The sequence below is a fragment of the Eleutherodactylus coqui genome, chromosome 4 (assembly GCF_035609145.1).
Source record: "Eleutherodactylus coqui strain aEleCoq1 chromosome 4, aEleCoq1.hap1, whole genome shotgun sequence".
NCBI classification, from domain to species: Eukaryota; Metazoa; Chordata; class Amphibia; order Anura; family Eleutherodactylidae; genus Eleutherodactylus; species Eleutherodactylus coqui.
In genome coordinates, this window is record NC_089840.1 from 192,023,198 (window position 1) to 192,037,305 (window position 14,108).

At 41.7% G+C, this 14,108-nt stretch overlaps 1 protein-coding gene across 1 annotated transcript in view; it reads left to right on the forward strand.

Moving 5' to 3' along the window:
• CDH23 (cadherin related 23) overlaps positions 1-14,108 on the forward strand; it is a 996,630-nt gene that overhangs the window by 647,956 nt on the left and 334,566 nt on the right. The window contains exons 21-24 of the mRNA XM_066601617.1: positions 2,566-2,751; positions 4,514-4,659; positions 6,032-6,251; positions 8,236-8,388. Of these exons, the coding sequence (XP_066457714.1) occupies positions 2,566-2,751; positions 4,514-4,659; positions 6,032-6,251; positions 8,236-8,388 (705 nt within the window). The remainder of the gene's footprint in view (positions 1-2,565; positions 2,752-4,513; positions 4,660-6,031; positions 6,252-8,235; positions 8,389-14,108) is intronic.

Genomic DNA, 14,108 nt, shown 5'->3' on the forward strand with positions numbered 1-14,108 from the left:
AGATAGGATATGTCCTATTTTTTTGCGTGCGCATGAAAGGCACATAAAAGAATTCTTCATGTGAAAGAGCCTTGACATCAGTATGCAGAGAATAGAACCTTGACATCAATACGCTCTATTCTCTGCGTATTGCGCACATATATTTTACGAGCGCAAGTACGCTTGTCTGAAGGAGCCCTATAATACTCAGACAAAATACGCTTAAGTGAGGGAGTCCTTATACGGAAGAACTGTGTTACAAGCAGTGGTTATTCCACAAAGCCATAAACATGGAATTTCTATCATTTATATAAATCACATCAGTGAATATTGAGTGTTTGCGTAGGAAATCTTCATATTTAAATACATAATTGCTACATTGTATCATTCCCATTATAGCTTACATTTAGCATTGTTGTATTTATCTAGAATCCCATAGCTATACGCTAGAGAGTCTGTCATTTATTCACGTTCTGGAAAGTACATATCCATTCATACCCATTTAAAACACATGGCTTGCTTACACTCTAAAATAAATGAGCCATTATAAGAGCTTGCAAACACACACTTACCAGGCTGAACCATTTGGACTAGATTTATAATCCTGGAGACAAAAATTAATTAAAGTTTTTCTTTCAGCTGCTATAAAATAAACAAACCATTTTAGGTGCTAAGCATTTTATAGTTCCTAATAGCTAAACATAATAAAATGTAAAAGCTTAGCTCTTTACATAATACAATATGCAAAATATACTGTAAATTCTCATTAAAATCTAGTTTTAGCTTGGCTTCCCTCTCCATTAATTTAGTTTGGTACACCTATGCAGTAAAACCTCTTTGAGACAACCACCTCTTTGACACCCTCAACTAAACCATATTTCCTGTGACAGCATATATTATGCATCTGGCCATCTTCTTTGACTCTTCCCCCTTGAAAACTGCTTTTCAATGCAATTTTGAGCAGTTGTCTCAAAGAAGTTTCACTGGATTTGTTTTAGAGAAGCAAACAATTCTTCTAAAGTAACTAACTAAAATAAACTAAGTGACTAACTAAAGTACCATATATACTCGAGTATCAGCCTAGTTTTTCAGCACATTTTTTTAATGCTGAAAAAGCTCTCTTCGGCTTATACTCGAGTGAGGTAAAAAAACAACCAAAAAAACCCCACAATACTCACCTCCCAGCCTGCATCTGTGTCCCCAGCACGATGGTCTCCCCGGTGGTGCAGCAAGCTGCTTGAGAATTCTCCGCGCTGTCATCTCCCTGCTCAGCTTTGAATTTCCCCGCCATCAGCGCTGTGTAAGTAAGCCCTGTGATTGGATTGAGCGCCAGCCAATTACAGCAGGCGCTCGATCATTCATAGACATCCAGTGGATGACATCACTGATTGGCTGTAATCGGCTGGTGCTCAATCCAATCACAGTGCTTACTTACACAGTGCTGACGGCAGGGGAATTCAAAGCCGAGCAGGGAGATGACAGCAGGACGAATTCTGAAGCAGCTTGCCGCACTGCCTGGGAGACCATCGCGCCAGGGACACAGACGCCAGCTGGGAAATGAGTATTGCATTTTTTCTTTACCTAGTATATACTCGAGTATAGCTAGGCTTATACTCGAGTCAATAAGTTTTACCAGTTTTTTGTGGTAAAACTTATTGACTCGGCTTATACTCGGGTCGGCTAATACTGGAGAATATAGGGTAATTAAAGTAAGCTAACTAAGTAAAGTAGACTAATTCACTAACTAAAGTGAACTAAGTAACTAATTGAAATAAACTAACTGATGTAAACTAAGTAACTAACTAAAATAAACTAAGTAACTAACTAAAGTAAACTAACTAAAGTTAAGTTGGCGCTACTTTTAGCATGACCAACCGTGGGCAGCATGACAGGTCGGGTGATCGTAATCAGCTATAGTATGTTGAACTTTAAAGTGCTGCTAGGCGTTAGAAAAAACGTAATGTAATGTGCCAGGCTTGAGAGATGTGTCTGCTGGGCAGCTCTACCCATGCCTAGCTCTGTTATTTATAGCTGATTATGACTGTCGGACCTGCCACTAAATCATGCTACCCATTAAATATAAATTTCTACAGTTATTTACTTTATTAGTTGTATGTTTTAATTTTTATGTCAGATCTATGCCATAATTGTTTTTTTCTGAAACATTAAACTCTTTGTGATATTTGCAGTCATGCTGGTATATGAAACTTACTGCTAAACACTGTGAACTGTGCGAATGGAAACATTAACAAACCATAATACTACCAGGAGCAAAGAAATTCCAAATATTTTTTTTTTCTTTCAATGGGGTCAGCAGTATTTTTAAGCTCAGTTCGCTGGTTACAGCGTTGGCTGCCAGCATTTTATTTAATCTGCTCTTTATATTTACATATTTTGAGTTTTTCTTAATTTTCTTCTAAGCCTTTAAACACTAATATTGGAAGTAAGTTGAATTGTCCATTTAAATATCTATGCAGAAATCTGATTTTTGGTCATATAATATATTGTTCCCGATATGGTTGTCTACTATATTTATACTACTTTGATCCTCAATATGTGAAATTATATTCAACTTCCAACAGGTAGTAGCTTTTGATCCAGACCTTGCTGAAAATGGTACCCTGGTTTACAACATCAGCCCTCCAAACAAGTTCTATACCCTGAATAGTACCACGGGAAAAATCCGTACTACTGGTGTAGTCTTAGACAGGGAGAACCCGAATCCACAAGAAGCAGAAATGATGAGGAGAATTGTTATTTCTGTAACAGACCGTGAGTATTCAAAACTCTGTTCATATATTGGCTGAAGACAACAATGATGTTTTAATTACTACTTACGGTACGTTGCTTCTTTAGCCATGGCTGCCATTAACGCTCAAATACTAGCCATGGGAATATAGTTAGTTATATGTGGCAGCTCTCTGGCATGTAATTACATTTATGGAGACTCAAGAACTGGCCATATAGATGGGACAAAAGTTGACCAAACTTGCTTATACTGAAAGGATCAACTAAGGATCTCCTCTATGAGGGATTTTTCTCCAACATCAGGTGAGGAGGGAAAGATGGATCTTGCATATTGGATTTCGACATTTTCAATTCTTTATTCCCATGGAAGTTGCTGCTAGACCTCTAGTGCTGGTCCATTCTCCCTTCCTATTAAAATGAATGTGCACCCTTAGGGCAGTTTCAGACGGCTATAAGCTCTACTATGCTCCCCTGTACAACTCACCAGTACAAAGCATAGTTGCACATTAGAGATGAGCGAGCGTACTCGCTAAGGCAAATTACTCGAGCAAGTAGTGCCTTATGCGAGTACCTGCCCGCTCATATCAAAAGATTCCGGTGCCGGCGGGGGAGAGCGGGGAGGAACAGAGGGGAGATCTCTCTCTCATTTTCTCCCCCACGCTACCCTCTGCTCACTCCCGCAACTCACGGCTCTCCCTCACACCCGAATCTTTAGAGACGAGCAGGCAGGTACTCGCATGAGGCACTACTCGCTCGAGTAGTTTGCCTTAGCAAGTACGCTCGCTCATCTCTATTGCACATATATGATGTTTTTTTGTAACCTCGCCAGTCGTTCAAACTCTATGCCATAGCGTAGGATTTTGAAAAAATAGCACTAGAAAATAGGGCAAGTTCTATCGTTTCTTGCCTGTACATTTAATGGGCAAGAATTCCGATAGTGAAAACAAAACCACTAAAATCGATTAAAATGATTGGTGTCGTCTTCTCTTGTTATGCGGCCGTGATTATCATAACCACAAAAGGGGAGAAAAATACGTTTGTCTGAAACTGCCCTTGGCTGTCTTGCAGATAAGCATTCAGCCAACAGCTAGTGCATACATATGCCTATCTATACAGTCAGAGCTTTTTCAGACGACTGTGATTTTGTCCCGCTTTGAGGCCGTAAAAATCGTGCCCGCAAAACTGGACAAAACCAAACCATTGATTTCAATGGTTTCATTTTCACTGGGAATTTTCGTGCGTTAATACTACGTGCGAGAAAACATAGGACTTGTCCTATCTTATCGCACAGAGTTTTTTTACGTGTGAGAAAGATAGGGTAGGACCATATTCCTGCTTTTTTTTCAACTTACACGCAATAGCACGAAGTTTGAATAGTCAAAACCCCCCAAAAAACACTGGTCCATGCACTAATACACTCTGTAGTGGCGCGCGTATTAGCAAATGCGCCAGTTAGTTTTAGCCCTCAGTTTGAGTTTCCTGATCTTCCAACTTAAAATGTTTTACATTTACCATGACCTTTACAACCATAAGGATAATTCAAAATATGTTATCTATTAATCTTTTTGACAATCTTTATATACATGCAATTCAGTTGTATTAACATTTGGGTATATTGTTACACATGGAAGTGAATATTGCGCTTAATCAGCTGCAGTTTACAAAATAAACTGGTTTTAACCACACAGTGATGCCTGCATTGTAAATGATGTCCTCCAGCATGTACAGACTTCTCTATGCTCTCACTTTTGCGCGTTATTAATGTGATATCGTCTTTACTTGGCAGGTGGAAGACCTCCTCTCCGTGCCACAAGCAGTGCTACAGTTTTTGTGAATTTGCTGGATCTTAATGATAATGACCCCACATTTCAGAATCTGCCATTCATTGCAGAGATCCTGGAGGGTACGCCTGTTGGAGCATCTGTATTCCAGGTAATCACGTCTCTATTTTCCTAGCTGCTAAATGAATTCATATTGCAATGAGAAATGAGTTGAAGTCTGGAACAGATCAAAAAATACCTGTCGTAGCTGACGGAAATTTATGGACCATCTATCATCAACATGTTGTTTTTGTATATTTTTGAACAATTAATTTCTAATGATACGATGAATATCTATGACGTGGGGTTACTTTGTCTAAATCTATGTTATTGTGGAAGTTATCTGTATTTCTAAAGGAACATTGCTCTTCATGACTGTTCATTGGGAAATCTGCCTCATTCCAACCCTCTTAAATAGATAATTGGGTAGCCTTGTGAACACCCAGACAGCCATGTCACCTGTCATGTGAACTCTCATTTACTGCTTAATAACAAGAACACTGAATGGCCAAAGCTTTATAAACCTTTTTATAAATATGCTAAGTCTTTCTTAACTCTATAGTTCCTCTTTTAAAGGGGTATTAAAAATAGTAGGAGCAGATTTGGGGATTTAAGTACAAACTACAAAAGACAGGTACACAATCCGCACATCACTGAAAAGAGGAAAGTTCAAAGTTTTTATGACATACCAGTAAGTTCCAATTTTCGCCACATCGTAGTGCTGGGTGTCTCATTTACAGATTTATGGTCCCTGATGTGTGTGGGGTGGTACACATTCAATATGGGAAGAAACAGCCCTGTAGTGTGTCAGTAGCTGGAATTTACTGGTAAGCCATAAAAACTTTGAACCTTCTTCTTTTCAGTGATGTGTGGATTGTGTACCTCTCTTTTGTAATTTGTTTGTAATTAAATCTCCAAATCTGCTATATCTTTTTGAATAACCCTGTACTTACTTTTCACATCCTGTGCTGTCAAATGCCCAGCAAAGGGTGAATACCTCCAAAAGAGCATTGATTGATTCTTGCTCCTGTCAGTGTGGAATATGCACTTTAAGGTTTTTAACTAAGGCCGCCTGCACACGGGCGGAAATCCCGCGGCGGGATTATCCACGGGATTTCCGCCACTGAAAGCCTGCATAGGAGTGCATTACAATACGCACTCCTATGCAGACAGCCACGGTTTGGCCGCGCAAATGTCGCGCGGCAAACAAACCGCGGCATGTCCTATTTCTGTGCGGGGCTCACAGAGCCTCGCACAGAAACGTCACTCACCCGGCCACCGGCTCCGGTCTGCGCATGCGCCGGCTGCCGGCACATGAAAGAGCCGGGGCCGCCAGGCGTGGGTGAGTATGCGCTGCTCCCTGCAGGCGCTGGGGTCGGGTCCCGCGGCGAGAATTCTCGCCACTGGATCCGACCCGCCCGTCTGCAGGCGGACTAAATAAGTACATGTTTTTGTTTTTTCCTTTCTCTTATCTTTATAAATAGGTGGTGGCTGTTGACCTAGATGAAGGGCTGAATGGTCAAGTAAAGTATCGGATGCAGGTTGGAATGCCTCGGATGGACTTCATTATAAACAATAAAAGCGGCCTAGTCACATCTACAACTGTTCTAGACAGAGAGAGGATTGCGGAATATTACCTCCGGGTGGTAGCTAGTGATGCAGGATCTCCATCTAAAAGCTCTACTAGTACTCTCACAGTTCGGGGTAAGTTGTTTCCTTTCCAGTGTTCTCTGTTAATTCTGTATATACACAAGATTGTTAGTGTACTTTTATATGTAGTTTTGCATTCCCTTCTTTAATTGCTACCATCACGCCATTAACACCGGGCAGGAATACAAGTGAAATAATGGGTGTCTCTTAAAAACCAAAATGCATACAGTTTGCTCTCTTTTCAGCTTTGCGGTATATACCGCAATGAGATTGAGAATGTTGATTTGTAGCACTAGTTTACCTACAGTGTTATATCGCATCATCAAATAAGTTAGGGATATTACACACCACATATAATTATTACGTTTGCTACAATTTTAGCATTCAGACAACAGTCTGAGCAAAAATCCTATAATCAGGTATAACCGGGAGTTAATTTGGTACAATGGGGCCATCTTTCCTGTTCTGACTCGGGCAAGGAAATTCTGCAAGGAAAAGCAGAACTTAGACCAATGTACTAATTATCAGGTTGTACTAGTTATCAAACTGGCATGCATAAATGAAGCTGCTCTCTCATTGTACCATGTTCCATAGCCGCATGTAAAGTACATTATATAACACTGCATATCATTTTCTAGACTTCTGCATGTAGAGTATTAGGAGCCATGCCCCCAGATCAACGCTTGTATGGTAGCACTATAAAATAGCTTCTAATTTCATCAGTATGGCTTTAATGCTTTTAGGAAAATGTCTCCATCTTCCAGTGGAACATGCCACAAACCATGTGCCTAGCATGCCGCTATAAAATTAGGGTATGGTTTCTCCTTAAGCAGAGCACCTAGAAGTTGTGTGAGGAGACTTATAAAGCCATCCATGCAGTACCACCTATTGGAAGACAACATTTCAGAAAAAGCCAAAACCAGAATAACCATACACAGATAGCTGTTTTTGTCACCTGAAACAACTGTCTTCATATGGTTATTCTGGCTTTGGCTTACAATTCCCAGCCATTGTTACAAGGCATGTTTAAAAAGTGTGATATTGACTTGCAAGAGTGCTGCCTTCCAATAGGTGGTGCAGCAGAGGTATTGTTCCATCTTCCAATTTGCATGTTTGCCAGAGGAGCATGGATGGCCTTATAAGTCTCCTCACACACCTTGTATGTGCTCTCCTTAAGGAGAAACAATACACACGTCTTTAGTAGAGATGAGCGAACGTACTCGTTTCAAGTAATTACTCGATCGAGCACTGCGATTTTCGAGTACTTCAGTACTCGGGTGAAAAGATTCGGGGGCGCCGGGGGGTGGGGGGAGGCGTGGTGGAGCGGGGGGTAGCAGCGGGTAACAGGGGGGAGCCCTCTCTCTCTCCCTCTCCCCCCCACTCCCCGCTGCAACCCCCAATTCACCCACGGCGCCCCCCGAATCTTTTCGCCCGAGTACGGAAGTACTCGAAAATCGCGGCGCTTGGGCGAAAAAGGGGCGTGGCCGAGTAGATTCGCTCATCTGTAGTCTTTAGGCTTCTCACTAGCCAGAAACCTGCTGCACACTGATGAGGGTCAATCATCCCCAAAATAGCTGTCTTTGTCTTACAATTCATAGTCATTGTTATACAGCTTGTTAAAAAAGTAATGTAATGCTGCATTCCAATAGGTGGCGCTGGAGAGATATTGTTAAATTTTCCCATTTGCATATGAAATTAGAGACATACAGATGTGTAAAGAATCTTTGCATCCCATCTGACTTTATGGCAATCATATTATGATTCTGTACACAATGTGTATGATCCAAAATGAATTTAATATGGAAAATGGGTTGCCTTATCAGATACTGTATATATGGAGGCTCTCTGCATAAGGTGCACAACAAAGCCTATACAGTGGCACCCATGTAGCTCTATACTAAGGAACTATGTGGCCTCTGTAGACCACCCTACATAGCTCAGACATCTGCGTTAGTACTAAGAGTTCTTGTATATGTTCATTATGTTATGCCCGGAATATTTTTCTATTATTTCTGAATCTAGTGTTTCCTGTTTGTAGTTCTGGACGTCAATGATGAAAGTCCTACTTTCTATCCAGCTCGGTACAACATTTCACTGGCAGAGAATGTCCCTCGAGATTACATTGTAGCACGTCTGAACTGCTCAGATGCTGACACGGGATTAAATGCTGAACTGAGTTATTTCATAACAGGTATTTAATTACTAGTTTAATCATGAAATATACATTTTGTGATGTGTAACTCAAGACAAAAGATGAATATTTACTTTTTGGCCAAATTATGAATAGACGCCTATAGCAGTACTTTTTGGGGAGGTAGATACCTTGATAATTGGTTGATATGACTGGACATTGATGTTGACAATAGCAATACACTTTATGGTTCCAACACCTCTTAACATCTCTTAAAAGGACGCTTCATGCACTGGCCCTTTAAGAAATAGGGAGTCTTTGTCTAACAATACAGGACTTTTAATGTCAAGATTACAAAACCGTGTCTTTATGCTGACTTTTAATAACAAACATGTGTTCTCAAGAGTCAGTATGGTTAATACGGATAGAATTACTTCACAATCATTTATTTGAAGTCGTTTTACACACTTTTAAGTCAAAGCAGAGCAGATGAACTTTAAAGGGGTTGTTTGGTTATAAACTATTGATGGCCTGTCCTCAGGTTAGGTAATTAATAGCAGATCGATAGGGGTCTGCCACTCAGTAACCCACTGATCAGCTGATCTCTGGGGTGATATGCTCATGCATTAAGTTGATTTCTACAGGAAGCAAACAGCTCTGTTGCTACCACAGTGGTCAGGCCTGGTATTGCAGGTCAAGTTCCCATTCATTTCAATGCCTGCAATACCAATCCTGACCACTACAGTGGGAACAGAGCTGTCTGCTTCCTGCAGAGATCAGCTCAGAGCCCAAGCACACCAGTGCAGAGAACATCTGATTGTTAGAGGTCCCTAGCGATGGATCTCCAATGGTCTGCTATAGATGACCTATCCTGAAGATAGACCATTAATAGTTTACAAGTAGACAACCCCTTTAACTACTAGTTACAGTCATTTCCACCTTCTTAGCTACAAACACAGAAGGCACTACTAATAGTAACATTTTAATTCTGTATCTCCCCACACAAGGCCAGACATTGCAACTTATACAGGTAAGATAAAGTTATATAGTCACCAAAATCCTGGTGTGTGCCCACACATTTACCTCCTACATGAAGAGTTCTCATGACCTGCCCCATGTTTAAAATCAAAGGATCCAGATTAGGCAGTGTTAAAGCTCAGTTCATAGAGAGCTCCAACAGATATATACGTTGGGAGGCTCACATACTGTATATACATAATGCTTAAGACACTATGTGATGTGAACATAGACCAAAGCCAAACGTCCCTTTGGGCTCCAGTTGAATTTCCATTGTTTGGCTCAGTTATATAAGCCGAGCAACGAGAATGCAGGAAACGCTTGAACGGAGCAGCGCCAGATGAACACAGCTGACTATAATGGGGGCTGTCTGCGATTTTGTGTCAGATCTGCTTCGAAGGCTGTGATTGGAGCCTCTACCACAGATGTTAATATGGCCTTCTTTGTGCAAAGTACTATGGCATCATTCCATGCAGGTAAAGGTCTGTTATTTACAAAATAAGGTGTTATTAACGTCTAGTACATAAACGACTTTGTCTGATTGCCAGTCACGATGGGGCATAATATGTACAAACTTTCCCCTAGGCTAGAGGTATGATTGGTTCACTTCTAAATATAAAGCTCAAAGACAGATCACTGATACAAATGTAAGGAGCTCACCTTGGTGGTGGCTAGAGATGCAGGAAAACCTGAGCTATATGCGTAGTTCCCTGATGTACTGTAAACTACAATTCCCAGCATTCCTAGAGAGCGTGAACTGAGCATGCTCGGGGGACATTTTGTTTTTGTGCTGTTCTAAGCAGTTTTGGGAGTGGTGTTCTGCAGGGCTGTGCTGAGCTTAGGCTGCAGAGAGAGAAACTTCCCATGAGGAGCAAGAGACCAGATCTTCAGCACACTCAGAAAGCTAGAGAGACCTGACAAGGGATATAAAGACTGGAGATCGCTAATACAGAGTGCTGGACTGTGCTAAGATCTGCAAGGGAAATAGAGCTTAAAGCGGTTGTCCCGTGACAGCAAGTGGGGTTAAGCATTTCTGTATGGCCATATTAATGCACTTTGTAATATACATCGTGCATTAAATATGAGCCATACAGAAGTTATACACTTACCCCCTCCGGTGCTGGCGTCCCCGTCTCCATGGCGCCGACCAAAGCTGCCTTCTGCCGGGATTAGACGCGCTTGCGCTGTCCGGTCTTCTGCTCCGTTGAATGGGGCCGCTCCGGCGTGCTCGCGCCGGAGAGCTGGTCTGCGCATGCGCAGAAGACACGATGTACATTACAAAGTGCATTAATATGGCCATACAGAAGTGTATAACCCCACTTGCTGCCGCGAGACAACCCCTTTAACCCTTCATTCACTGTGGAGCAACAGAGGCACCTACCTGCATTAACCTAGGTGCTGAAGCAAGTGCTAACTTCAGAATTCACTGCCTGATCATATTGGGAACTTCCGGTGAGGACATTACACTTGTGAGATGAGAAAGGGGTACCCCCAACTGTAAGTACGACTGTGCTAGCACTCTGATCATCGGTGGACACACGTGGTGGCTTTCCAGAACTTTCTTCCTACACAAGCATAACGCCACTAGCAGTATTCAGTACAAGATTGCTGCACCTATCTGGACAGTAAGGGGAGAGGGGGCTCCTGCCAGATCATCATAGTGCCTTTACCAAGAAGGGGGTTATTTGCACTGTGTATGGGTTATGTGTTATATTTGCACTGTGTATGGGTTATGTGTTATATTTGCACTGTGTATGGGTTATGTGTTATATTTGCATATGGGTTGTGTGTAGAGATGAGCGAACGTACTCGTTTAGGGCTATTTCGCAATCGAGCATCGCTTTTTTCGAGTAACTGACTACTCGAGCGAAAAGATTCGGGGGGCAGCGTGGTGGAGCAGGGCATAGCAGTGGGGAACAGGGGGGAGCTCTCTCTCTTTCCTCCCCCCCATTCCCCACTGCCTCCCTCCCCGCTCCACCACGCCGTCCCCCGGCGCCCTCCGAGTCTTTTCACCCGAGTAGTCAGTTACTTGAAAAAAGCGATGCTCGATTGCGAAATCGCCGTAAACGAGTACGTTCGCTCATCTCTAGTTGTGTGTTATACTTGTAGTTACACTGCCTTTGCTAACTTCTTCTAAACTGAATTCCTTGCAGTCTATAAACATCCCCGATTTATTACAACCTGTGTGCTTTGCCTCCATTTGCTGCGCTGGATCTGGTCCCTTGTCGCACCCTACCTGCGATCTTACACAAAAAAAGAGCATTTCTTGTATTGATTTTAGCATTTTAAATATACAGTGATGTGCAGAAGCTGAAGAAGAGAAAAGGGGGCAAAATGTTTAATTAAACTCTATTGCACCAATGATTGTCACCCCACAATATGTGTATGTGTTGGAGAAAAAACTCCTCCCCACCAAAGGTGTCCGTAGCCTTTAACCCCTTCACGCTCCAGGACGTATATTTACATCCTGGAGCGTTGGGGTATGTATGAAGAGATGTCAACCCGCGCAAAAGTCAGTTGTTTATTACAGCTGGCACCTGTGGGCAATAGCTGTGATCGGCTATTAACCCTTTAAATGCCGCCGTCAATTCTGACAGCGGCATTTAAATACCCTGAACGATGTTCGGGGGCCCCGTACGCCCTCCCGCGGTGAGATCGGGGGAGCCGTACAGGTGTCATGGCAGCTGGGGGCCTTCTGAAAGGCCCCAGGGCTGCCATAGGAAACTGCCTATCAAGCCATCTCTGTTATCATGTCATTTTTGTTGTAATTTGTGCGCCATAGAAACAAGACGCACTGAAAGATGGCGGAATGTCTTTTTTTTTCTTTCATTTTACTCCACTTAGAATTTTTTTTAAGTTTTTCAGTACATTATATGGTACAGTAAATAGCACCATTTAAAAATACAACTCGTCCTGCAAAAAACAAGCCCTCATACAGCGACGTTGATGGATAAATAAAGGAGTTACGATTTTGAAGGGGGGAGGAAAAAAGGGTCTGCATCATTAAGGGGATAAAGCAACCCTCCACTTTTAGGACTACATTCTGTCCTGGGACTGGAGGGGGATATATTGCCTGCAGTTGTTGTTCTCCGTGCGTCTCTGATCCATCGGTTCCTATTTACAACCACCCAAGATGGCCAACACAATCTTCAGACTACCAATAGTGTTAGACTACCAATGCATTATACCTGCTCTATGGCCAGAGCCGCTCACATGATCAGTACTGGCTAATCAGTGAGCAGTGAACATTAAGTAGTTAGAAAATTGGTGTGTCTATATTGGACAACTGAAAACTGCGGATCAGAGGGGCAGCAGGGAAGGACTACTGTAGGTAATATAACCCCCACCCCTCCTTACAGGGGGCTACATTTTGTCCCGAAACAGGAAAGTTGCTTTGAGAGTGTAACATGCTTGCTAAATTTTGCAGTGTTTTCCTATTATTCTCAGAAAATGGAGCAAAACAAACAGATTAAAGTGTACAGCATCCGTTCACATCTGTTATAACACCGATAACTGTAAACGAGAAGCAAAGGTGGTGTGAACAGAGCTAAAGTGCTGAGAAGTTTTATGCAGGAAGCCGCGCAGAAGTGCCATCATTTCATGATAATTACACAGTGAAGTATAAAGTGTAGACTGAGCTTTCTCACCCAGTAGGAAGTTGTGACAGCGTAATTCTAGGTGGACTCGGATCAAGGAGCCGGCAGCATATATGTGGGACAATTCTCCATTTACCATGGAACAGGTGATTTATAGAACGGAGGCAAAAGATGTTTATAAGGTTAAAATTTCAAATTGACACCCAAAAATGACAGAGGAATTCTAAGTCATGGCGAATTAAAGAGATTATATACAAAGATCCATTTCCTATTGCCTACAGTGAAGTGTACAATTTGTACACTTCTCATTAGCGTTTCGCTTAAGGGCAGATTACTATTCCAATTTTTACTACTTACCACTTAATCTTTGTCAAGGTTTTTAAGGCAGAGTTCATGCCACGCTCTCTAAAATCAAATAGATCACTCGGGCTTGGTATTGTGCAGTGTATGACAGCAACAGCGGTGACACAGCGCCCTCTAGTGGTAATAGTGAAATTATACCTACTCTCAGAGATTTCTGAAATAGTCTGATTTCTGTCCCTTTTTTCATTCTCTTATTTAATAATGTCTTTTTAGTTGCACTTCTGGCTTCTCTTTAAGCAGATCTTCCCATGCTCTAACAACTCAAAAAAAACAGGATAAAATAAATTTGTATTCTAAATGTCCTTTAAAATTAAGCAAAACTAGAATTTTAATAAAACAAATGTATTAGTCTTAAATTGGGATTACGTTTCATAATAGTGTTTCACCAGGGAACCAAAGTCATACAAAGTCTCTTACAGCAAGCCTGCCAGGGGAGTTCTGCTGCCCTACCTGAAAGCGGCAGATAATAGAGAGATAGTAGTCGGCTAGGTGTTAAAGCAAACATATGGCCAAAGTAGGATGAGTGTAATATTTTGGAACGCTCATCCGAAATGGCGCACTCTCTATAAGATATATCATGCATTTTCATTGCTCTATATTTTTCTTAGATGATTAGGAACTAAATGCTTTTTTTTCCACTTATCTTTAACAACCTAAAGAAAAGATTTTAAACAGGAACTTTTCGGGTTGTGCATATTACTGATGATCGTTTTTAATTCTGAAACATAACAATTACCATTAACAATCATAAAATTGTTTGTACAGTACTGGGCAGAAGTTCTACGCAGGTGTGGAACAAATGCT